This window comes from Oncorhynchus tshawytscha, linkage group LG02, assembly GCF_018296145.1.
Source record: "Oncorhynchus tshawytscha isolate Ot180627B linkage group LG02, Otsh_v2.0, whole genome shotgun sequence".
NCBI classification, from domain to species: Eukaryota; Metazoa; Chordata; class Actinopteri; order Salmoniformes; family Salmonidae; genus Oncorhynchus; species Oncorhynchus tshawytscha.
Window position 1 is genome coordinate 25,626,672 of NC_056430.1, and position 26,386 is coordinate 25,653,057.

The following is a 26,386-nucleotide window of genomic DNA, read 5'->3' on the forward strand; positions in this document are numbered from 1 at the left end:
TAATAAGAAGGGGCTAGAAGTGTCTTATATGGTGAGCTACCGTGCGGCTAGGACAGGCAAGCCCCATACAATTGTGAATTACTTAATTCTGCTGCCATGGATATGGTGGATATGGGGGGACAATGCTGGGGGGAAAGGCAAAAAAACTACACAGACAGTGCCTTCATCAAACAACACTGTTTTACGACGCATCAGTGACATGGCAGGAGATGTTTTGAAACAATTACTGCTTCGCATACAAGCCTGTGAATTATATGTGTTACAGCTGGATGAGTCAACAGACGTGGCGGGCCTGGCACAGCTCCTGGTATATGTCTGTTACGTTTATGGGGGGTCAATTAAGGAAGAGGATATTCATGTACATGAGAGGATATTTTTAAAGTACTGTACAGCTTTGTGACGTCAAATGGACGGTCAATGGTGGTCAAGATGTGACGGTGTCTGTACTGATGGCGCAAAAGCCATGACAGGGAGACATCGTGGAGTGGTAACGCACGTGAAAGCAGTTGCTCCCGACACCACTTGGGTACACTGCAGCATCCACCGAGAGGCTCTTGGTGGCAAGTGAATGCCTAACAGCTTGAAAGATGTTTTGGACACTACAGTGAAAATGGTTAACTTTCTTAAAGCAAGGTTCCTGAACTCTCGTGTATTTTCTGCACTATGCAATGATATGGGCAGCGACCATGTAACGCTTTTGCAATATACAGAAATGTGCTGGTTATCAAGGGGCAAAGTATTGGCACGTTTTTTGATTTGAGAGACGAGCTTAAAGTTTTCTTTACTGACCGTAATTTTCACTTGTCTGACCGCTTGCATGATGACGAGTTTCTCACACGACTGGCCTATCTGGGTGATGTTTTTTCTTTCCTGAATGATCTGAATCGAGGATTACAGGCTCTCACCACAACTATATTCGATGTGCGGGACAAAATTGAGGCTATGATTAAGACGTTGGAGCTCTTCTCTGTCTGCATTAAACTTCTCTAGGATAGGGGGCAGCATTTGGAATTTTGGATGAAAAGCATGCCCAAATTCAACTGCCTGCTACTCATCCCCAGAAGATAAGATATGCATATTATTAGTAGAAACTCTGAAGTTTCTAAAACTGTTTGAATCATGTGAGTATAACAGAACTTATGTAGCGGGCGAAACCCCAAGGACAAACCATTCAGATTTTTTTTTTGAGGTCACTCTCTTTTCAATAGGTTTTCATTGGGAATCCAGATTTCTAAGGGACTTGCTTGCAGTTCCTACCACTTCCACTGGATGTCACCAGTCCTTAGAAATTGGTTGAGGTTATTCCTTTGTGTAATGAAGAAGTACGGCCATCTTGAATGAGGGTCACTTCATGTGTACTGTTTGATAGAGGCGCATGACCAGAAAGCATGCGTCAGGTTGTTTTCTTCCTGTAACACAGATCATCCCGTCTTCAATTTTAGCGATTATTTACTTTAAAAAATACCTAAAGTTGTATTACAAAAGTATTTTGAAATGTTTTGGCAAAGTTTACAGGTAACTTTTGAGATATTTTGTAGTCACGTTGTGCAATTTGGAACCGGTGTTTTCAAACGTGCCAAATAAATGGACATTTTGGATATATATGGACGGAATTAATCGAACAAAAGGACCATTTGTGATGTTTATGGGGCATATTGGAGTGCCAACAGAAGAAGCTCATCAAAGGTAAGGCATGATTTACATTTTTATTTCTGCGTTTTGTGACGCGCCTGCAGGGTTGAAATATGTTTTCTCTCTTTTGTTTATGGAGGTGCTATCCTCAGATATTAGCATCGTTTGCTTTCACCGAAAAGCCTTTTTGAAATCTGACATGTTGGCTGGATTCACAACACGTGTAACTTTAATGTGGTATCTTACATGTGTGATTTCATGAAAGATTTTTTAGGAATTTATTTTATTTTTGGCGCTCTGCATGTTCTCTGGCTTTCGGCCAAGTGGGACGCTACCGTCCCACATATCCCAAAGAGGTTTAACAAGGACAACACACAGGTCTTTCCATCATCGTATGATTTTTTTTGTGTGCAAATGAACTCAAGATTACGGACAATGTCAAATGTGATATAGCGAAGCACCTGAGTAAGCTGGGCGCTCAATTATGTTGGTACATTCCCGAAACGGATAACACAAACAACTGGATTCATTATCCCTTTCATGCCCTGCCTCCAGTCCACTTACCGATATCTGAACAAGAGAGCCTCATCGAAATTGCAACAAGCGGTTCGGTGAAAATTGTATTTAATCAGAGGACACTGCCATATTTCTGGATAGGGCTGCGCTCAGAGTTTCTTGCCTTGGCAAACCGTGTTAAGACACTGATGCCCTTTGCAACCACGAACCTATTTGAGAGTGAATTCTCGGCCCTCACTAGCATGAAAACTAAATACAGGCACAAACTGTGTGTGGAAAGACTCTCTCCAATACAACCCAACACTGCAAAGTTATGCGCATCCTTTCAAGCACACCCTTCTCATTAACCTGTGGTGATTTATTCACAATTTTTGATGAACATATGTAAGTTGGCTAAATAAAGAGCAAAATTATTGATTATTGTTATATTATTATTTGTGCCCTGGTCCTATAAGAACTCTTTGTCATTTCCCACAACTCAGGTTGTGACAAAAACCTCACACATTCTTATGTTTAATAAATATATTGTATAGTGTGTGTGTGGCAGGCTTACAATGGTGGCAAAAAAAACAACATTTGAGAGTGCGCTGACCCTGGTACTAGAGGGGTACGCAGCTGGAGGTTGAATGTTTGAAGGGGTACGGGACTATAAAAAGTTTGGGAACCACTGCCTTAGTATACATAATTCCCAAACATTCTAAGAATTTATGAAATCTTGAAAATGACCATATGTGACCGAGCTCCTCGATTTGGTCTTATCTAGAAAAATTTGAAATGTTTTTTTTTTTACATTGGATAAAAGTAGAGAGTTGGGGCTAGAAAATGTTATGTCATACACTGCAGTTGAGGAACAATAGGAAAGTAATTCTGCTTTGAAATTTGATAAACTTCGAACTACACTTTTGAGAAAATGCCCTTTGAATGTAATGGTACACCTACTGGAGAGCTCTTCTTTGTCTACACCCATTCAGCATCATTCACATCCTCTTAAGCCTTAGCCCCACAAATCTCTTTAAAGATTCACATTAGGCCATGTGGTAAACACATGCTACATGAAGTTTATTTGTCACATGCACAGGATACAGAAGGTATAAACAGTACACTGAAATGGTTAATTGCATAGTAGCAATATCAAAAACAGAAAGTGTCCAGATAAAAATATTTTATCATTATTATATGAGGCTTACCCTACACACGTCTCTAAATTGATGGGATGTGTGAAGGAAATGCTATAACCATCCCCCAGCCACATCTAGCTGTGTATGAGTCACTATTGTCTAGACATTTACGTTCAAATGCCGCTCCTGTAGAGTAGTGATGTGCAACATGCGCCTAGTTTCACATCTTAGTGGTCGGTTGTCAGAAAATGTTTTAAAAAGTGTCATATTCTTCCCAGTGGTGTAAATGAAAAGATTTTAATGAGATTTCAAGTTGCTAAAATGCTGTCAGTTCCACTTTAAATGCTACAATGTTTCACGCACATAAGTTATTTTCAAAGACATGGCGAACAACAGTAAGCATGCTGCAATAAAAAACACAGTTTCACCCATCAGATGTCGATCATTTGAAACATAACTTCTTGTTGAAAGTTATTCTTGCAAAGGCAGTTGCTAACACATTTGCAACAATATCCTCTTTGATAACACCTGCTGCAGCCGCTGCAAACTAGCCAACAACAAAAGCTAGCTAGAAGTTCCCATATGTTTTTGTAAAAGCAATCCCACCCATTAAGTCAAAATGTGATAGGTTGATTCCACTGTCACTCCAAAATGTTGCCCTAATATAGTTGAATGGCAGATGTCTTTATATAGCTAGCCAATGGCTGACATTGCTAGCTCTATTTATCTCCCCAGAGACAGCAAAGAAAAATCCTGATTGGATATTGTTTTCTATTCAGTGTTAACCCTTTTCTTTCCAACAAAAACTGAACAGATTAAATCAGATCATTGAAAAATAATAATATAATTGTAATAATTATTGTAGAAATCCTTAACCCTTCTCTGAAGGCGTAGTAGGCCCATTGTTCCCCACTGTGTTTGGGTTAGTAATAATTTGTAGACTCGCTCTATTTTCCCTCAGCATACATTTTTTCAATATTCTGAATGTCTGAAGAATCCATACATTGTTCTGAAATATGAACACAGAAATATTGGACATGTTGAACTCTGTTATGGTGGTGATTTGACAAAATTACAGTCATGGTCTTGAATTGGACTCTCATTTTTCTGGTCTCTGTCTTGCCTCGGTCTCGAACCCCTTGTCCCCCTCCTGGTCTCGGTCTTGAATTGGTCTTGCTTTAGGTGGTCTCGAACACAACACTGATGTGACCTACAGGGGCCCAGCTGCAGATTTATAGGACCAGATGGTGTTTGTTTACCTGCATGGCCCTGACCTCATAACAAGCTCTTCTGGCTCCACCATATAGGACATTATACTGAAAACAGTTCAAATCCCTCAGAGATCTGTTTATTCACTGAAGCATATGGTTAGTGCCCGACAATTATATGACCTGAAATGGTACTGTAGCTGTAATGAGCTTAGTTATCTTTAGCGTGCCTTGCTCTGAAGTTAATTACTGCCACCACGATCTGTAGAGAGCAGAGAAGTATACCTGTTTCTCCACTAGGTGTCAGACTCAACTCAATCTGATCATGTAAGAATCTGAATCAGTACCATTGGGTTTATTGTGTGTTGTTGTTGAGTGTCTGTGCGTGTGTGTGTGTGTATCGTGCATGTTAAAGCCTGTTGCAGGAAAGGGAACGCTTTGTAGTTTACAAGGCCTCCCAGATCTGAACGTTACATCTTAAAACCATCTGTAAAACATTGTGTCCTGTCTAAGTGCATTACTTTTCCTTCCTGGAGGGTAGCTGGAATAGTGGAACATGGTTCATGTTGAGCTGCGATGACCTGTGGTGCAGAATCTGCCTTCCTGAGATTAAAGACAGTGGGAGGTGGGAGTGACTAATGTACTGGCCTGAGGTGGGCACTGTCCCTAAGAACTGATCTTGGATCCGCTTCATGGCATGGTTCCCATCTTTGTTGTGCTGTGACTATCGAAGGCTGGGATTCAATCCGACCGGCAGTAGATCTGGGGCAGCAGGTAGCCTAGTGGTTAGAGAGTTGGGCCAGTAACTGAAAGGTTGCTAGATTGAATCCCTGAGCTGACAAGTAAAAATCTGTTGTTCTGCCCCTGATCAAGGCAGTTAACCCACTGTTCCTAGGCAGTTATTGTAAATAAGAATTTGTTCTTAACTGACTTGCCTAGTTAAATAAAAAATAAATAAAAATACATATCTGCGTTACAGCGCACTTGGCATTTAACGGTAATTTCCAATTGAGCCGACATATGTAGCATTTAATGTGATTGCAGTCTCAGTGAATGTGGGAACATTGTCTTATAGACTTATTTAGGAAAAGATAAGGACAGAGAGGGGCATGGAAAAGTGTATTTAGTGGCACAGACACATGCTGGTGACAGGCCCTTCAGCAGTGTACAACATGGTCAGTGTTTCAGTTTGCCCACTGATTACTCCAGTTAGGATTTGGAAAAGCTATGTTAGTTCCTTGGTAAGTCAGGATCTACATGAGGTTTGTTTTGGGTTGCTAACTGAGTCTCTATTTACAGGGTCCTGACTGTTTTTGTTTAATGAAAACTTGGAGTGGGATTCAAACCGATCGTGCTTTACACCTTTTAAATAAACAATGCATTTTTTATGGTGAGTGAGCGTTGCGCCTTTTCCTTTTCAATGTCTTACTACAGGTGTCAGGTTCTAAATCGGCATTTTGGAGAGTATGTCAAGCCAACAATCTCTGGGGCAGTAGTTCCCTCTGTCTCATCTAATGGTAGTGTCCTGAATGCCACTGACAAGCTCTCTGCTTTTACTGCGCTTTCATCTCACTAGGAGAGCACTACGTTAAGGGGCTCATATGACTCAGGGGGGCGTAAAACAAAAACGGTTGGTGAAGGCTGTCGACGACATCTGTCTGTTTGCTCTGACCTCTGCTGCTAAAAAAATACATTGAAACCTAAAGAATATTTCAGTGATTGTGGGTTTTACTTTCTCATTGGGGACAATAAAATGGCAAAATCCCTTATGTAGGGAACACAGTGTACTGTACTGAGGCAGTGTCAGCTACAAGACTTGATTTTGTAATTAGAGAAATATATATTTAAATGTATTTATTTATATCCAGGGTTGAAATTGTGTCCAATATTCAAATATTCAGTAAGACTCTATTCAAAGGGATAATCCAAACATAATCATAACTTTGTGTAATTATCATGATATACTCACATTTTGTGTGGGTGCATGTGTGCCTGTATACATGTTTGCGAATGTGTAACTGAGTGCTTAACTGGGTGTGAGCGGGTAATCAGGCAATATCAAGGTTATGGTTAAGGTGCGGGTTCAAGTTAGAGTTAGTAGTTGGAAGGTGCATTGCTTGTGTACTTTTCTAGCAACCCTACTCTCCTGTCCACGGCCTCTGCTAACAGCCTGTGTCGTCTGGGTAACCTGACTACCCTGAGGGGTGAAACCAGAGCACCAGATCACCGGATCAGGGTCCAAATTGATTTGACAAAAAAAGGTCAAACCTCTTTGTCTCACCCCTTATTATAGGGTTAGAGGTATAGAATCACTTTCTGAGTCTGCTTAATAAAACATGAGGGAAATCAAACAGGACTCTGATTGGAAAGGTCAAATGACCACTAATGGTAATGAGACACTGGGCCAGGGAAAAACACAACACAACAAACACATTCTAGACCCAGGTCAGCCAGCCTGCACAGTAGGGACTTGGTCCAGTGCTTCCAGAACGGATTTAGACCAGGAATCCTCCAACTGGGATTTCTGGAAAGTTAGCAGAATTTTGCAGCCCTACTGAGACCTGTTTGGATTTAAATGTCCACTTACAGAAGCAAGCCACGAACCAGACCTGTTTGGATTTGATTGTCCACTTACAGAGGCAAGCCTTGAACCAGACCTGTTTTGGATTTGATTGTCCACTTGCAGAGGCAAGCCACGAACCTTGATACACTCCTGGGGCAGGAAAATTAAGAGGATAAAGTTATGGACACTCATAATCACCGAGATCAATACGGAGCTTACTGTTCTTTATTCACACAGCTCATAGACGTTGTGAGGTGACTCATCAATGAGAGAGGGGTTTATGCAGTGTGGCTGTAAATATGGAGTTTTTATTCCCTCTAAGCTCATTTAAAACTTGACTCAAGTGTTACTAGAACAGGCTTTGCTTCTTATATCTTCTTAGTGAGCCCCTGGTAATCATAATACTGCTTAGAGCAACTATGTTGTACTTTAAAGCAACGAGAGAGAGCATGAATATTAGGAGCAATGTGTTGTAGAAAAAATTGATTATTTCCATTATTACTATTACATTTTACACAACATAAATGTATTCCATTTACCAATTTAAACAACTAGTCTCTAGACATTATCATGACTGAAGCCTCTATTTTGATCATGTTAGAAACAATAACATGCATAATAGTACATGATACAATCAACAGAGTTTAGGTATTTTCCATGTGAGGTCATCTATTATTCATGTTTGTTGCTGTTTGTCATATTTACAGTACATTTTTAGAGTACATGAGGAACACCCTGACCCAACACAGTGACAGAGACACATTTAGGAGAAAGAGATCATTCATTAAAACACTGCCCTCCCCAAACCTCCATTCCCCCAAACTCTCCATTTCCATGCACGACACAGAATTTACCCTATACCCCACCAGTGGATTAACAGAAATGCCCCCACCCCCAGTAATGCCAGGGAGGTAGGGGATGGGGGGGACTCAAGACAGTAAGGGCCTTGTCACCAAACCAAGCCTGAGAAAGCCTCTCCTAGCAACCGTAGACGGCAACACAATATCCTTTCACACAGCCGAGAGGGCGTCCAAAAGGACCTTTGAATGGAGCTCAGCTCACCCCTGTGAAGAGGCTGTGCTGCAAGGCTTCAGTATGGACAACCAGGCCTCTGGGGCCCTGTCAGAGAGAGGGATAAGGAGGATGGGAGGGGAGGGAGAGAGATGGAGGGAGAGAGAGAGAGAGAGAGAGAGAGGGAGAGAGGGAGAGAGAGAGGGAGAGAGAGAGAGAGGGAGAGGGAGAGAGAGGGAGAGAGAGAGAGATGTGATGATGAACAGGAAGGGATGTGGGGAGCAGAAGGAAAGGGGGAGGAGCAGTAACAGAAGGGGTGTAGAGGTATGAGGAAGAGGAGGGATACAGGTGAGGAGGAGAAGGGAGAGAGGATGGAGGAGGAGGATGATGAGAGGAATGAATAGAAGTAAGAGGAGTAGAAGTGAGAGAGATGGAGGAAGAATGGAAGGGTGAGAGGGCCAGTTTAATGCCTGCTGTCACTGTGTGCCAGTGGCCTTTAGCTGTTTATAGCCCCCAAACCGGTAATGTCCATTTAAAATCAATGAGGAGACACTAATGACATCACAAGCATGCTGGGCGGATGTGAGAAATAGCAATGATCAGGGTCTGATGTATCGTCTGAACCCATTTCTATTTCTCTCCCATCCCACCCATCTCTCTCTATTCTTCTTTCCCTCTCTCTACAGAAGACGTATAACATCAACCAACAGCAGCAGCAGCAGCAGTGTGTGAAAAACGGAAAGCACAGGAATGGCAGAGGTACGTCTGGCCCTCTCCGGTTACTGTCTCATGGAACAATAACATGCCTGGGAAGTAAAGCCAAGCAACTCTGAGTTACCATCTTGTGTTATCACTGCCTCTCATTGTACACAGCGGAGTAATGGACCTGGCCCTCCAATCACTGTGACCATACCAGCCAGGTAGAGGTACTTCCGCACACTTGGCACGTTTGGCTGTCCACTGGTCTGGTTACACTGTTTGTGTTATGTATTAAAAAAAAAACGTTTTTTAAAGGGCTCAAAGCATCCAGTAAGAACCTTAAGAGTCTTAAAAGAGTCTTACAATTTAGTGCCTGTGCTAACATGATAAACTCTGATTACGTTGATTTTGTGAAAGGGATTTTGTGGTACTCGACATAAACTAAAGTGTCCAACTTTGAGATCAACATGTCTTGGAGAGTTTTCATCAGAGTGCTGAAGAGATTTACATTTCTTCCTAATCCCATGTCTTACTTTGTTGACAAATTTTGGCTATTTTTTATCAAAAGCATTATTTATAACTAACAAATAAGTCAGTGAACACCTTGTCACTCAGTTATTTTCTATAGTGGTAAGTGCACCTCTCTTTGTCAGGAAGAAAATATCACATTGATACTGACATCCCCCATAATCTCTATCTAGCTAACACTGTATACATTCTACATCCCCTTAAAGCAGAGGCATTGGGAAAGCCATGTGTAGATGAACAGCCCAGTGTGCTCTCTCCCAGTACTGCCAGCCTGGCTAGTGTACTACACTACTGAGTATGAAAGCACCCAGATGACTTATGGTTAATATGAGCATTAGGCGAGAGAGCTTAAGCCTTCTGCTAATCCTACCAGCTACAGACCACTGAGGATCAGAGAGAGGGAGAGAGAGAGGAGTGAGAGTGTGAGTGAGAAAGAGGGGATAGAGTGGAAGATTGAGAGAGAAAAGAGAGGGAAGGAAAAAAGAAAGAAAGAAAGAATGGAGGAGAGAACTAGAGAGATTGAGAGTAGGGGAGAGGGAAAGTGAGAGCATAGAGAAAAAGACAAAAGAAAAAGAGGGAGAGAGAGAATCTAACAGCAGGCTAGAGACAGAGGGGAGAGGCAATAGATAGAGTAATAATATTAGAGATAAAGAGTGAGAGAGAGAGAGAGAGAGAGAGAGAGAGTGCGAGGGGTGTGAGAGAGGGAGGGGCGGGCAGTGGAATGCCTGGGGGTCATGTGACTGTTTACTCTAGCCTGGGCAGAGAAGCATGCTTAAAGGAGTGCTGAAGCAGGACACACACAGATACACCCGGACACAGAGAGAGGGAGACAGACAGACAGACACCAAGAGAGGCATGGCACAGAGAGTCACCCACAGTCACAGCCTGTTCCCTTCTGGCCAGGCTGAGAGGACCAGGGACGTACTGGTCAAGTCAGGTAAGACCCATGCAGAGCTATGCTCCACTCTGTCACTATGACAGAACAGCAGGGCTGACACAGAGGCTTCAGCAGAAGACAGATTTTGCAGGACAGTGTTTAATATGTTATAGGCTCTGTTTATTTATGGAAAAGGGAAATTGTGCAAGTAGAGAGAAGGTGAGGGAACAGGAGGGAACTTTGTAGATACTAGATGTTGTTCTCTGCTACAATTGTCTCTACTTATGGGGGAGAAGGTATTTTAGACACATTTAGGAGGGCTCATTGTTTGGGCCTGGAACAGACAAACATGAACTGAAATGTACTGTACATATATGTGTACTTGAGACACAGAGAGCATCAGGGGGCGGCAGGGTAGCAGGGGGCACCTAGGGCGGCAGGGTAGCCTAGTGGTTAGAGCATTGGGCTAGCAACCAGAAGGTTGCAAGCTCAAATCCCTGAGCTGACAAGGTACAAATCTGTTGTTCTGCCCCTGAACAGGCAGTTAACCCACTGTTCCTAGGCCGTCATTGAAAATAAGAATTTGTTCTTTAACTGACTTGCCTAGTTAAATAAAGGTTGAAAAAAAAGGATCAGTTTCATAGAAAAATCCACTGAGGACAGGTAGCTATGTCTATACCTTATGCATTGGTACAGCAGCACAGATTGTCATGTTAACAGTTTGGGAATCGATGTGCTGGACACACCAAGGTATCACCAGGCACAATGACTTCACATAGCAAGAATAATTCAGATAATGTAATTATAATGCTTAAGCAGGATTTGCTTGTTTTGTACTCTTGAGTCTTGGGACATTACATGTTCTTTGTGTAGAAGAGCCATCTGTCCTTCAATTGGACAATACAGGACCACTTACAGTTGAAGCCAAATACATTTAAACTCAGTTTTTCACAATTCCTGACATTTAATCATAGTAAAAAATTCCCTGTCTTAAGTCAGTTAGGATCACCACTTTATTTAAGAATGTGAAATGTCACTATAATAGTAGAGAAAATTATTTATTTCAGCTTTTATTTCTTTCATCACATTCCCAGTGGGTCAGACGTTTACATACACTCAATTAGTACTTGGTAGCATTGCCCTTAAATGGTTTAACTTGGGTCAAATGTTTCGGGTAGCCTCCCACAAGCTTCCCACAATAAGTTGGGTGAATTGTGGCCCATTCCTCCTAACAGAGCTGGTGTAACTGAGTCAGGTGTGTTGTCTTCTTGCTCGCACACGCTTTTTCAATTCTGCCCACATATTTTATATGGGATTGAGGTCAGGGCTTTGTGATGGCCACTCCAATACCTTGACTTTGTTGTCCTTAAGCCATTTGCCACAAACTTTGGAAGTATGCTTGGGGTCATTGTCCATTTGGAAGACCCATTTGTGAGCAAGCTTTAACTTCCTGACTGATGTCAGGGGTGGCATGGTAGCTTAGTGGTTAGAGCATTAGACTAGTAACTGAAAGGTTGCAAGATCAAATCCACAAGCTGACAAGGTAAAAATCTGTTGTTCTACCCCTGAACAAGACAGTTAGCACACTGTTCCTAGGCTGTCATTGAAAATAAGAATGTGTTCTTTAACTGAGTTGCCCAGTTAAATAAAGAAAAATGTCTTGAGATGTTGCTTCAATATAGCCTCATGATGAGATCTATTTTGTGAAGTGCACCAGTCCCTCCTGCAGCAAAGCACCCCCACAACATGATGCTGCCACCCCCGTGTTTCACGGTTGGGATGGTGTTCTTCGGCTTGCAAGCCTCCCCCTTTTTCCTCCAAACATAACGATTGTCATTTTGGCCAAACACTTCTATTTTTGTTTCATTAGACCAGAGGACAATTCTCCAAAAAGTACGATCTTTGTCCCCATGTGCAGTTACAGACCTTTGTCTGGCTTTTTTATGGCGGTTTTGGAGCAGTGGCTTCTTCCTTGCTAAGCGGCCTTTCAGGTTATGTCGGTATAGGATTCATTTTACTGTGGATATAGATACTTTTGTACCTGTTTCCTCCAGCATCTTCACAAGGTCCTTTGCTGTTGTTCTGGAATTGATTTGCACTTTGCACCAAAGTACATTCATCTCTAAGAAATAGAATGCGTCTCCTTCCTGAGCGGTATTTTTTATTTTATTTTACCTTTATTTAACTAGGCAAGTCAGTTAAGAACCAATTCTTATTTTCAATGATGGCCTAGGAACAGTGGGTTAACTGCCTGTTCAGGGGCAGAATGACAGATTTGTACCTTGTCAGCTCGGTATGACAGCTGCGTGGTCCCATTGTGTTTATACTTGCGTACTATTGTCTGTACAGATAAACGTGGTACCTTCAGATGTTTGGAAATTGCTCCCAAGGATGAACCGGACTTGTGGAGGTCTAAAAAAAAAAATCTGAGATCTTGGCTGATTTCTTTGGATTTTACCATGATGTCAATCAAAGAGGCACTTAGTTTGAAGGTATGCCTTGAAATACATCCACAGGTACACCTCCAATTGATTCAAATGATGTCAATTAGCTTATCAGAAGCTTCTAAAGCCATGATATTATGTTCTGGAATTTTCCAAGCTGTTTAAAGGCACAGTCAACTTAATGTGTGTAAACTTCTGACCCACTGGAATTGTGATACAGTGAATTATAAGTGAAATAATTTGTCTGTAAACAATTGTTGGGAAAAATACTTGTGTATGCACAAAGTAGATGTCCTAACACTTGTCAAAACTATAGTTTGTTAACAAGAAATTTGTGGAGTGGTTGAAAAACGAGTTTTAATGACTCCAAACTAAGTGTATGTAGATTTCCGACTTCAACTGTATGTGCATTTTAAACTGATCAATGGCAGCTCTGTTGTCATATGTCTCAAACTTATTGAGCCACATTTCGCAAATTATGTGTGTTCACTTGCAGTATCTGGATGTCTTGTTTATTTAAATAGTATAACACCGGGTTCACCTCTGTGGTATGGCTGAGTTGTGATCAAGTCAAATAAACTGTGCTGCCTGCCGGACATGTTTGAACAGTTATTAGGAGATTGTGACTGACTGTCCTGAGTGCAGAAACAGTCAAATACTGTACTTAAACAAGCACACCATGTACTGGGGTCCCTTATTCAAGCAGCATGTCTGTACTGTTCTGTCTGTATAACTGATTCATTCAATCCCATGAAGTTTACTGTATGTTCTGTATGATTCTGATGGCATGTCTGGTTAGTGGCCTAACGTGCGTCCTCGTAGGCTTCTGCTGTTATGTTAGACCCTTGCCTATTTGAATGATAATGACTTCATGGAGCCTCAGTCTGAATTTCATGGTGTGTCAACAATCTGTATTCACAGTGTATTCTGGGAAAACAACTCCCCCGCCCTGTCCCTTGGGAGACTGGGTGCTTTGGTCATCTTAGGGGCTAAGCCTGTGTTGCCACGATGACAACCAGTGTTCTGTTTGTATACAATCTGAGAACCCTTTCACTCTCAGATTTTTCCTCCCAAGGTGCATAGCGTCATAAAATAAGACAGGAATTCAATCATTTCCCTAACCATCTGCATTCACCTGTTGGGGTAGCAGTGAAGTAAATATCACATAACAAATGTGAATGTGCTTTGGCAAAAGTCAAAAGGAAATAGTTGGTTGACAGACACAGCTATTTCACCATAATTTCCCATACTCATTTATAATCAAACAATGTGTAGCCTGCTTTGACTCCAATAACCACTTACTCGGAATATGCAAACAGAACCTAATAGTGACATTATAAAGCATTTCAAAGAACAAACAGCGACTCAAATGGCATTTTACCTTAAAATGGTTTACTGCAAAGATTGTGGGATAATGAAGATTGAAAAGGCTCCTGTTTCTCTAGCCACTCTGCTGTAGCCTGAGCCTCATCCCCTGTCATAGACACCGAGATGAAAATATGATTTGCCATACTCCTCCAGGGTTATAAGAGATCCATCTAAATGCATTGTGCCAATGTAACTGGATGATGGACTCAGTGCACACAGATATTACTAATTTACCCAGGGTGCACTGAGATGACATCTAGCAAGTCCTAAATGTCAAATCAATACAACCACAGCCAGGATTATATGACTCAAGACCTACCGAATTATCGTACATGGCTGTCTCTTATGTGACTAGGGTTGCAAAGGGAGGGTATTTTACTGGAAATAAACTTTTAAAATGTACCAGTAAACTACCAGAAATTTGTAAATGTTCAAGGATTTTATGAAATCTATCACATCTAGTGGCCCTTTTGGGAACTTCAGATTTTTACAGTTGTTAGTAATTATCTTTGGTCCTCTACGAAATAATTCAATAAGATTAGAAAAAAACTAATAGAATTACAAAGCTGTAAAACATTATCCTGAATATAAACCATGAACTTAGTGAATACCATTGGTATTTAATATGCGTCTTTCAGCATGAAATATAAAAAATGTACACAATTGTATTTATTTTTTGTAAGGACAGATGCTGGGAGACAAGAAGCAAGTACAGGGAGGGGACGTTTAATAAATAACCGACATGAAACAAACAAGGACAGCATCTTGACTGGAAGCATAACATCAATAATGCTGACACGGGGATCAAACCGAGGAACAGACAGATATAGGAGGGGCAAAGTAATGGAGTCCAGGTGAGTCCAAAGATGTGCTGGTGCACGTAATAATGGTGTCATGTCTTTACAATCATTAACTGAAGACTTTTCATTTTTTTATCAAAGATTCTCTGTAATTAGCATTTCGTGATTAACTAATCAGGCAAATGTAAATAACTAGGAAGTCGGGGCACCAAGGAAAATATTCTGATTACAAAGTTATACTTTTCCTAGTACAACTTTTCAGATATTTTAATATCTGATCAATTAGTCTTCTTAATTAATGAATTATTAATTTTACCTCACGTTAGTCTCATTCCAAACGTCGTAAATTGTTGGCTATCTGCACAAACCAAGTCTTTACTATGAGTCATCCATACATCAATTGTCTTAAATCATTATTTACTAACTTAGTAATTCACAGAAATGCATAAACAAACAGTTGATAGTTATAAGGAAATGATAACCGAGTTTCCCTGGGATAAACCGGCATCGTGGCTTGGTGTACAAAAGGGAAGTGGGGGTCGACTAGGATAAGAAAACACACAGTTGATAATTATAACAATTGAAATGTTAATCCTTTGCACATGAACGCTCACTCATTCGGGAACAATTGCAATCAGTGTCGTTGGGATCTCCGCTGAAAAGTTAGTTTCTGTTGGAGAGTTTGTCCTCCCTCTCTGTCGTGGTTAGAATGGATAGTTCAGAGTGACATTCATTCATGTCGTTATAGAATAGATGGTTCGGCGGTTGTCGGTCTTCGTGTTCAATGATACCGAATTCTTAGCTGCAGACTAGTAATTCATATCAAAGACTTGTTCTTATTCTGTCGGTATCGATAGTCTAAGAGTTTAACCACGTGGGATGGTTAAAAGATTGAGCTGTCTGGTCTCAAACCTTTGTCCTCTCGTAATTGAGAGCAACATGGTCTGTTGAGAAATTCTCAAGATGGGGGTTTTATTCGGAATTGCAGAAAAAGCTGTCTCATGACGTCAGGTCCTAAATGTGCTCATGGGCGGTCCTCTGATTTAGTTCAACTCAAAAGGGAATTGGAGTTTCCTTCATTAAACAGTCCAAAATCACATTACACAATTTTACAAACAGTATCATCCTCAGTCATTCATCTTATACAACAATTAGATGTAAACCTCATATCTGAGGCTATTATATAAACAGCGTTATGGTAATGTGGCAGTATTGCCTCCCATGAGTTTCACAAAATTGTACCAAAACGGATCAGTTTGTAGCTGGATTCTTCACCAATCTTTTATACCTTCTCCAGAACCTAAATGTTGGTCGGACCTCAAGTTCTGTGAGGCGGAATAAATTCCTTTGTTCTCTTCTATGAAAACTCTACTCTCTCTCTATATACTGTGGCCATGAGGAGATAATCTCCTCCATGATTTTACGACCTCACTCTGACCACAGTAGGAGACAGGGGGATGGGGCTTGCTGTACCCAAAAAGGGAAACGTCATGACAATGGGCAGCCTAGTGCCCTAGAGCGCCAGGGAGGGGGAGGAGGAGCAGGCGTGACAGTACCCCGCCGCTAGTGGCGCCACCCTGGGTGAGCCTGATGGGCTTGCCGAGACATGAGAGTTGGCTGAGGCGTGGATGCCCGACGAGCCGGCTGAGGCGTGGGAGCCCGATGAGTCGGCTGAGATATCGTGTGTGACTAAATAGTTAAAGATCATTACTATAGCTCCTGTCTTGGGCCAATGAGTTTAATTTTGTAAATGCCGGATCTCTATGGCAAGATACATCATTCACTCAAGTTTAGTAAAAATCGGCCCAATACTGTCTGAGATATCGCGCGTTACTAACGAAAAAATTTATGAACGAATGGACGGAGACAGATTTTAAAGTTATTCAAGTATGAATTACCAAATTTACGAAAGATTGTCATCGATTTCTGTTAATTACCAAAATGACTGAAGAGTCCGGTAACATTGGTAAACTACAGGTAGCTTTGCAACTCTATATGTGACACTGCATGTCTGTCTTGATCTTTTGAGGGAGTCTTGTCTATTTTTATGAAGGATAAGCAAACATTCCACACGGAACTTTGTGGACTTTACATTGCATAACAAATGATACAACTGGCCTTCCTTTTATGTTTGTTGCCAGCCTGGTCTCATAGACTAGTCGTAACATAGTAAATGTAAATCCAGGATACTCAAATTAGTATGATATGTAACGTTTGATATGGTTACATAAGACAGATGGTTACTTAAGTCAAAAACTGAAGTTGGGTGAGAGTATAAAGCGAATGTCTAGCAACCCGAAGGTTGGGAGTTTGAATGTCATCACGGACAACGTTAGCATTTTAGCAACTTTAGCATTTTAGCACCTTAGGGTTAGGGTTAGGAAACACCAGTGACTTGGTCAATAAATAAGTGGTCAGATGCTAATATACAGGACTGTTTTGCTAGCACAGACTGGAATATGTTACAGAATTCTTCCGATGGCATTGAGTACACCACATCAGTCACTGGCTTCATAAATAAGTGCATCGATGATGTCGTCCCCACAGTGACTGTATGTACATACCCCAACTAGAAGCCATGGACTACCGGCAACATCCGCCCCTAGCTAAAGGGTAACGCTGCCGATTTCAAGGAGCGTGACTCAAGCAGTTTGAAAGAAACCCCGCTACGCCATCCGAAGAATCATCAATACAGGACTAAGATTGAATCGTACTACACCAGCTCCAATGCTCGTCGGATGTGGCAGGGCAAGCAACCTATTACTGACTACAAAAGGAAGCACAGCAACGCACTGCCCAGTGACACAAGCCTACCAGACAAACTAAATTAATTCTATGCTCGCTTCGAGGAAAATAACACTGAAGCACACTCTCCATAAGCGATGTGAGTAAGACCTTTAAACAGGTCAACATTCACAAGGCCGCAGGGCCAGACGGATTACCAGGACTTGTACTCCGAGCATGCGCTGACCAACTTGCAAGTGTCTTCACTGACACTGACATTCAACCTGTCCGTGACTGAGTCTGTAATACCAACAAGTTTCAAACAGACCACCATAGTCCCTGTGCCCAAGAACACTAAGGTAACCTGCCTAAATGACTACCGACCCGTGGGACTCACATCTGTAGCCACAAAGTGCTTTGAAAGGCTGGTCATGGCTCACATCAACATCATTATCCCAAAAACCCTAGACCAACTCCAATTTGCATACTGCCCCAACAGATCCACAGATGATGCAATTTCTATTGCACTCCACACTGCACTTTCCCACCTGGACAAAAGGAACACCTGAGAATGCTATTCATTAACAACAGTTCAGCGTTCAACACCATAGGGCCCTCAAAGCTCATCTCTAAGCTAAGGACCCTGGGACTAAACACCTCCCTCTGCAACTGGATCCTGGACTTCCTGACAGACCGCCCTCTGGTGGTAAGGGTAGATAATAACACATCTGCCATGCTGATCCTCAACACGAGGGGACCCTCAGGGGTGCGTGCTCAGTCCCCTCCTGTCCTCCCTGTTCACTCATGACTGCATGGCCAGGAACGACTCCAACACCATCATTACATTTGCAGATGACACAACAGTGGTAGGCCTGATCACCGACAACAATGAGACAACCTATAGGGAGGAGGTCAGAGATCTGGCCATGTGGTGCCAGGATAACAACTGCTCCCTCAAAATTATCAAGACAAAGGAGATAATTGTGGACTACAGGAAAAGGAGGACCGAGCACGCCCCCATTGTCATCGACAGGGCTGTAGTGGAGCAGGTTGAGAGCTTCAAGTTCCAGTGTGTCCACATTTTTTTTAAAATGTTTATTTAACCTTTATTTAACCAAGTAAGCTAGTTGAGAACAAGTTCTCATTTGCAACTGCGACCTGGACAAGATAAAGCATAGCAGTTCGACACATACAACAACACAGAGTTACACATGGAACGAACAAAACATACAATCAATAATACAGTAGAATAAAGGAAACAAGGTCTATATACAGTGAGAGCAAATAAGGTCAAATAAGGGAGTTAAGGCAATAAATAGGCCATGGTGGCGAAGTAATTACAATATGGCAATTAAAACTGGAATGGTAGATGTGCAAAAGATGGATGTTCAAGAAGAGATACTGTGGTGCAAAAGGAACAAAATAAATAAATACAGTATGGGAATGAGGTAGATAGATGGGCTGTATACAGATGGGCTATGAACAGGTGCAGTGATCTGTGAGCTGCTCTGACAGCTGGTTCCTAAAGCTAGTGAGGGCGATGGGAATCTCCAGCTTCAGTGATTTTTGCAGTTCATTCCAGTCAGTGGCAGCAGAGAACTGGAAAGAAAGACGACCAAAGGAGGAATTGGCTTTGGGGGTGACCAGTGAGATATACCTGCTGGAGCGTGTGCTACGAGTGGGTGCTGCTATGGTGACCAGCGAGCTGAGATAGGACGGGGCTTTACCTAGCAGAGATTTGTAGATAACCTGTAGCCAGTGGGTTTAGCGACGAGTATGAAACGAGGGCCAGCCAACGAGAGCATACAGGTCGCAGTGGTGGGTAGTATATGGGGCTTTGGTGACAATACGGATGGCACTGTAATAGACTACATCCAGTAGTGTTGGAGGCTATTTTATAGATGACATCGCCGAAATCAAGGATTGGTAGGATGGTCAGTTTTACGAGGGTATGTTTGGCAGCATGAGTGAAGGAAGCTTTGTTGTGAAATAGGAAGCCGATTCTAGATTTAATTTTTGATTGGAGATGCTTAGTGTGAGTCTGGAAGGAGAGTTTACAGTCTATGCAGACACCTAGGTATTTGTAGTTATCCACGTATTCTAAGTCAGAGCCGTCCAGAGTAGTGATGCTGGATGGGCGGGCAGGTGCGGGCAATGATCGGTTGAATAGCATGCATTTAGTTTTATTTGTGTTTAAGAGCAGTTGGAGGCCACGGAAGGAGAGTTGTATGGCATTGAAGCTCGTCTGGAGGTTAGTTAACACAGTGTCCAAAGAAGGGCCAGAAGTATACAGAATGGTGTCATCTGCGTAGAGGTGGATCAGAGAATCACCAGCAGCAAGAGCAACATCATTGATATACAGTATACAAGAGAAAAGAGTCGGCCAGAGAATTGAACCCTGTGGCACACCCATAGAGACTGCCAGAGGTCTGGACAACAGGTCCTCCAATTTGACACACTGAACTATATCTGAGAAGTAGTTGGTGAACCAGGCGAGGCAATCATTTGAGAAACCAAGGCTGTTGAGTCTGCCGATAAGAATGCGGTGATTGACAGAGTCGAAAGCCTTGGCCAGGTCGATGAAGACGGCTGCACAGTACTGTACTCTTTTATTGATGGCGGTAATGATATCATTTAGGACCCTGAGCGTGGCTGAGGTGCACCCTTGACCAGCATGGAAACCAGATTGCATTGTGGAGAAGGTACGGTGGGATTCGAAATGGTCTGTGATCTGTTTGTTAACTTGGCTTAAGAATATTTTAGAAAGTCAGAGCAGGATGAATATAGGTCTGTAACAGTTTGAAGAGGGGTGACAGCGGTAGCATTCCAATCTTCGGGGATCTCAGACGATATGAAAGAGAGGTTGAACAGGCTAGTAATAGGGGTTTCAACTATTTTGCCGGATAATTTTAGAAAGACAGGGTCCAGTTTGTCTAGCCCAGCTGATTTGTAGGGATCCAGATTTTGCAGCTCTTTCAGAACATCAGCTGTCTGGATTTGGGTGAAGGAGAAGCGGAAGGGCCTTGGGCATGTTGCTGCAGGGGGTGCAGAGCTGTTAGCCGGGGTAGGGGTAGCCAAGTGGAAAGCATGGCCAGCCCTAAAAAAATGCTTATTGAATTGATTTATTATCGTAGATTTATCGGTGGTGACAGTGTTTCCTAGCCTCAGTGTAGTGGGCAGCTGGGAGGAGGTTCTCCACGGACTTTACAGTGTACCAAAACCTTTTGGAATTAGTGCTACAGGATGCACATTTCTGTTTGAAAAAGCTAGCCTTAGCTTTCCTAACTGACTATGTATATTGGTTCCTGACTTCCCTGAAAAGTTGCATATCGCAGGGGCTATTCGATGCTTATGCAGAATGCCACAGAATGTTTTTGTGCTTGTCAAGGGCAGTTAAGTCTGGGGTGAACCAAGGGCTATATATGTTCTTAGTTCTATGATTTTTGAATGGGGCATGCTTATTCATTTATAATGGTGAGGAAAGCACTTTTAAAGAGCCACCAGGCATCCTCTACTGACGGGATGCGGTCAATATCCTTCCAGGATACCCGGGCCAGGTCGATTAGAAAGGCCAGCTCGCTGAAGTGTTTTAATTTGTGTGAGATTGAGGGCATCTAGTTTAGATTGTAGGATGGCCGGGGTGTTAAGCATATCCCAGTTTAGGTCACCTAACAGTATGAACTGATAAATGACTATTGTAGCTTGAAACAGCTGATTTTTTATGGAATATCTACGTAGGCGTACAGAGGCCCATTATCAGCAACCATCACTCCTAGGGCCAATGGCACGTTGTGTTAGCTAAGCCAAGTTTATAATTTCAAAAGGCGAATTGATCATTAGAAAACCCTTTTGCAATTATGTTAGCACAGCTGAAAACTGTTGTCCTGATTAAAGAAGCAATAAAACTGGCCTTCTTTAGACAAGTCGAGTATCTGGAGCATCAGCATTTGTGGGTTCGATTTCAGGCTAAAAATGTCCAGAAACAAAGCACTTTCTTCTGGAACTCATTTGTCTATTCTTGTTCTGAGAAATTAAGGCTATTCCATGCGAAAAATTACCAAGAAACTGAAGATCTCGTGCAACGCTGTGTACTACTCCCTTCACAGAACAGCGCAAACTGTCTCTAACCAGAAAAGAAAGAGGAGTGGGAGGCCCCAGTGCACAACTGTCTAGTTTGAGAAACAGACGCCTCACAAGTCCTCAACTGGCAGCTTCATTAAATTGTACCTGCAAAACACCAGTCTCAATGTCAACAGTGACGAGGCGACTCTGGGTTGCTGGCCTTATTGGCAGAGTTGCAAAGAAAAAGCCATATCTCAGACTGGCCAATAAAAATAAAAGATTAAGATGGGCAAAAGAACACAGATACTGGACAGAGGAACTCTGCCTAGAAGGCCAGCATCCCGGAGTCACCTCTTCACTGTTGATGTTGAGACTGGTGTTTTGTGGGTACAATTTAATGAAGCTGCCAGTTGAGGACTGGCAGTTTGTAAGTAAGCATTTCACTATAAGGCGAATACGCACGTGACAAATAATATTTGATTTGAACCTTTTTAGCTAACCCTTTTCTAACCCTAACATAACTCCTGAACTTAACCCTAACCTTAACCCCTAGCCTAGCTAACGTTAGCCAGAATTTGTAACATATTGTAAATTCAGCAAATTCCTAACATATAATAAAAATTGTAATTCGTATCATACGAACATATCATACGAAATGGGTCTTCGACAAACACAAATGAATACATACCATACGAAACGTGACATATCATACTAAATAGAGTGTCCCGGAATTACGTATGTAACAATACGAAATTCTTTGAGACCAGATTGTTGTTGCTGGTCAAAACACATGCACAGGAAAACAAGACCAGCACAATATGTTGCACATACAGATGTGAATGTACACCCAAACAATACAATACATACTCGCAGCATGAATGTTCATTAGTATGTCCTGTAAGTGTTACAGTATAGCCATAGAGAGGGTAATAGTGATTGTGTAGGGATCCAGCAGAGAGCTGCAGCACAGTAAGCTGCTTTAGACATCGCTACTGCTTTAGAAACCTCTCCCTCCATTTACAATTTGCATCCAAGGCATTAGAAGGCATCTGTGATTACAGTGAGTCTGCATTGCTGGACCAGCACTCATAAAAAAAACAATTACCCTGGGCTTCTCTTTCTCTCTCTCTCCCGTTCTATTTCTTTCTATGTGTCCCTCCCTTTCTGTTGCTCACTTTCTTTTATGACCTTTTTATCCTGTCTCTCTCTGTTCCCCTGTCTCTTTCATTGTAATACTTCTGTTATCTCCAGCTCTCTGTGTATTCCTCTCTTTCTTTTGATTACTTTCTCGTTCATTTCCTCCTCTGTATTGCTTTCTCTCTTTCTATTACTTTCTATCTTTCCCTCTCTATGAATTGCGTTCTCCCTGTGCTCTCCCTAATGCCCTATTAATCCTCTGACAAATGACACAGCCTGGATCACATGTTTCTGCTATTGTTCCTTCAGAGTTACTGCAAGTTACTGCACTGTACATGGCTAAAAAGCAATCATTTTACTGTAGTTGTCAATCTGCTGTTAGTGGCATTCTGTCAGAATGAGAATGAGGCAGATAAACAAAATGGCCCAACTAGCATTTCAAGCAATGGCCTGAATTCAATTACCTGTATTTGCTAATGCAGCACAGGAACCAGATGTATTTTTCCATCTAAAATGTGTTGATGTGTTTGTTACTGTTTCCAATGCACAAATCATCTCCTGTTGGCTCCAGCCTATCAACAACCTGCCACTAGCCCTGATTGGGAAGAGCTGGGACAAGACAACCACAGCTCATTTAATTTTTTCTGAAATATTAAGTAGCAGAGATGGTATCTGGTTGCACTTGAGAAAGAGTCATTGTTCTGAGCTGGCCTGCTTGCGTATGACATCTGATCTCTCTCCAGAAACACTCTAGCACAGATCAGGTGCCTCTTAATCTGTCTGTTCTGATGGAACAAAACCCACTGAAATATGGAAAATACAATGGGAAAATACAATGGGCTGGGACATTTGGTACAGACATTGCGAAACCATGTCTATGCTTGAATGTATCTTTGTATGTTCTGATGGGACCATTCACATCCTAACGACGGAACCAGCATTCTATGAATGATCCTATCACTTCCATTGAGAGTGCTGCAGAATGAATAAATCCCATGCACGTCACAGATGTCACTGAGGGAATGAGTGGTAGTTGCCCCACCTTTATGGAGTACCTAATAATTGACGCAGAAAGTTAAAGCTCGGTGAACATGACATTCCCAAAGGGGGTTGCTTGTGTGTATGGTTTACCGTGAGCAAAGAAGGTGTATCCTAGTGTGTCAGCATCTCAACCCACAGCAGAGAGGGGAAAGGGGATATGGAATTTCCTCTAGCTCTAAAGAACACAAACGGAGCCAAGTGCCTGGTGGCTCATCTGCCCTTGCTCAGCTGCTGCCCGGCTACTGTGTGAAAATGAGCAGGATCCAGAGATTTCCCCATGATGGGACTTTGGAACCTCTGCTATGGGCACCTTCCTGTTACCTTCAGTCACGCCTCAATTTCTAGGATACGTTTCCACTGTTTGTTTCTTAATCACTAACACTGGTGTCTTTCTCTGTCCATTTCTCCTGTCCCACCCTCTCTCCTCCTCTCTGTCATTCAGCGTCAGCCTATGCGGACCTACAGTGGGAGCAGCAGCCCAGGCAGGATGGGAGCCACCCACCTCAGGACTACCCTCACAGGGACCAGCCCCCCGTGGCTGGCTATGTCCCCCAGCCAGATTACATGGAGGGAGATGATGATCTCATCAAACCCAAAAAGCTCCTTAATCCAGTGAAAGCCTCCAAAAGCCACCAGGAGCTCCACCGAGAGCTACTCATGAGCCAGAAACGGTACAACTCCCACCCAACAGAGTCCCATACAAGATCTAAAACTAACAGCTGATTTAGTTTATTATCCAGCAATCTAGCTATTGGTATGATTTCAACACTTACACTGTGCTTGTTTGCATGTTTATGCATCTGTGTGTGCACACAGACAGTCAACCTGACAAGTCATTCAGAATTCTCAGCCAAGCCCTCTGTAATATTTTGCCTCACATATACTTATATTATATCACAGAGGGTGGATATTTCCGACCGTAATTCTACCATAATATGATATGATATTTTAGGCACATACCCATATCATGGCATTACGTAAATAAAGAAATACAGGATTTCTAGTGATCACTGTACATGCCTCAACATGTATGGATTTACATAAAAGGAGAAGTACATTCTAAAACATAAACATTAGTCATGAAAGGTCAGATTACAAAGGTGTAATCTAGCTTCTCATTTATATAAGCCAAAGGCACTGTATTGTAACAACATAACAAACAGAAAGGATATGTTTAAAAAGGGTCATAATGATCTAAACAAAGTATGATCATAGGCAGCATTCCCATTTACCCTCTCTCTTACACTGCCCCTCTAAAATGCTTTCTGAAAGTGGTATTGGTCATCCACTCACAACATAGGCTAGTAAGTAAACTTAAAAGTTCCAGAAATATTTAGCTAGCTACTGCAGCACTGGAAGTAAGAGGACTGTTCAAAGCAGCAGATGCCTCCCTTTAAACTAAGGAAGCAGGATATTTTCAGCATTCCAGGTTTGGGTATGGGGGATGGAAGGGAAAAACACCCCCTATTTAAAATTTCTCAAATAGGAATTCTAAATGGGCTACAAAGAATCAGCTCTGTTTGGAGTTTGGTATGAAGAAAAACATGCCAGCATTTAGAAATAATTTGCAAGTTCATCACAAGTCCAGCTGTGATTGCAATAGTGGTGGGGTGAACAGAAAAGTGTGGTTCAACTTTATACTGCTGCTAAGCTATGGCAAAACAAGCCAGTGATCATATATAGTTCATATTTGTGTTAACACCCAAAGTTTTAACCAATCCTAGACTCAGTTGTTATTCTTTTACCCCTACGAATATGAAAAAAATGCCATTCTAAATAAATACTGCACAGACAGTGTATGGCATATCAAATAGCAACTACCCAAACAGAGCAGTTTTTTCTCTCCATTGAAGCCTGTCGTCTGTCTCTCTTGATCAACATCTCTTTAATTAGCAGGCCCATTAGAAGCCAGTTGTTGCTAGGTGACAGCCCACCACGATCCTGTCCCTATCACTGAGTTGTTGGGATCTGGGCAAATCCCCATGGCTCCAGTACTCCAAACCTCCATGAAGTGACAGTGGGAACTCAGACCCTTAAGAGAGTGGGCAACAGAGGACCGTTTATGCCCCTCCAGCCCTGCTGTTTCACTGCCATTGAAGAGTAGGCCCATAGAAAACCAGGCTCTGGAAGTAAAAATGACATTCTGCTAGTGTTCTTCTTGTTTGTGTCATTATGCAGTCGGATTTCTCTTTATAATCATGGTTTTCAGTGATCATAAACATGAATCCTAATATTCTCCAATACGCAAGAAATATGTCATTGTAGAATGCCGTAGAATGCCACAGAATGTCAAAGATTGCCATTGCGTGGAGACCCAATTTCCAGGAATATGGAATGCAGTATACAACAGGCAAATATCTCCCTTATCTACTCTTAACTTCCCTTTCTGTAATCTCTCTACAGTACGATCATTTCCCGACTTATCTGTGTGGTGTGTCTGACCTGTATCTGAACTTGTTTACTCTGTAGCATTGGTCAGTTAATCAGTCAGGCGCTAAATAGGTTATAATAACAATATCCTACAGAAGAGCCAGACCAATCAGTCATAACCCACTAGTCTACTAATAAATAATTAATTGTGAAGCAAATCTGGTAGAAAAGGACATGCATGTCACGTCTGCTGTCTGTCTATCTTCTAGTAATATGACTCTTATCGAA

The 26,386-nt window shown here is 42.1% G+C and overlaps 1 protein-coding gene across 2 annotated transcripts in view; it reads left to right on the forward strand.

The window, feature by feature from the left end:
- LOC112218970 (protein FAM107B) overlaps positions 1-26,386 on the forward strand; it is a 48,407-nt gene that overhangs the window by 13,624 nt on the left and 8,397 nt on the right. Inside the window, exons 2-3 of one of the 2 annotated variants that reach the window (XM_024380219.2) lie at positions 8,735-8,807; positions 24,171-24,399. In XM_024380219.2, coding sequence (XP_024235987.1) covers positions 8,735-8,807; positions 24,171-24,399 — 302 coding nt within the window. Of the gene's footprint in view, positions 1-8,734; positions 8,808-10,013; positions 10,213-24,170; positions 24,400-26,386 lie in introns of those variants that run through there. The other variant, XM_024380213.2, reaches the window with a different exon arrangement.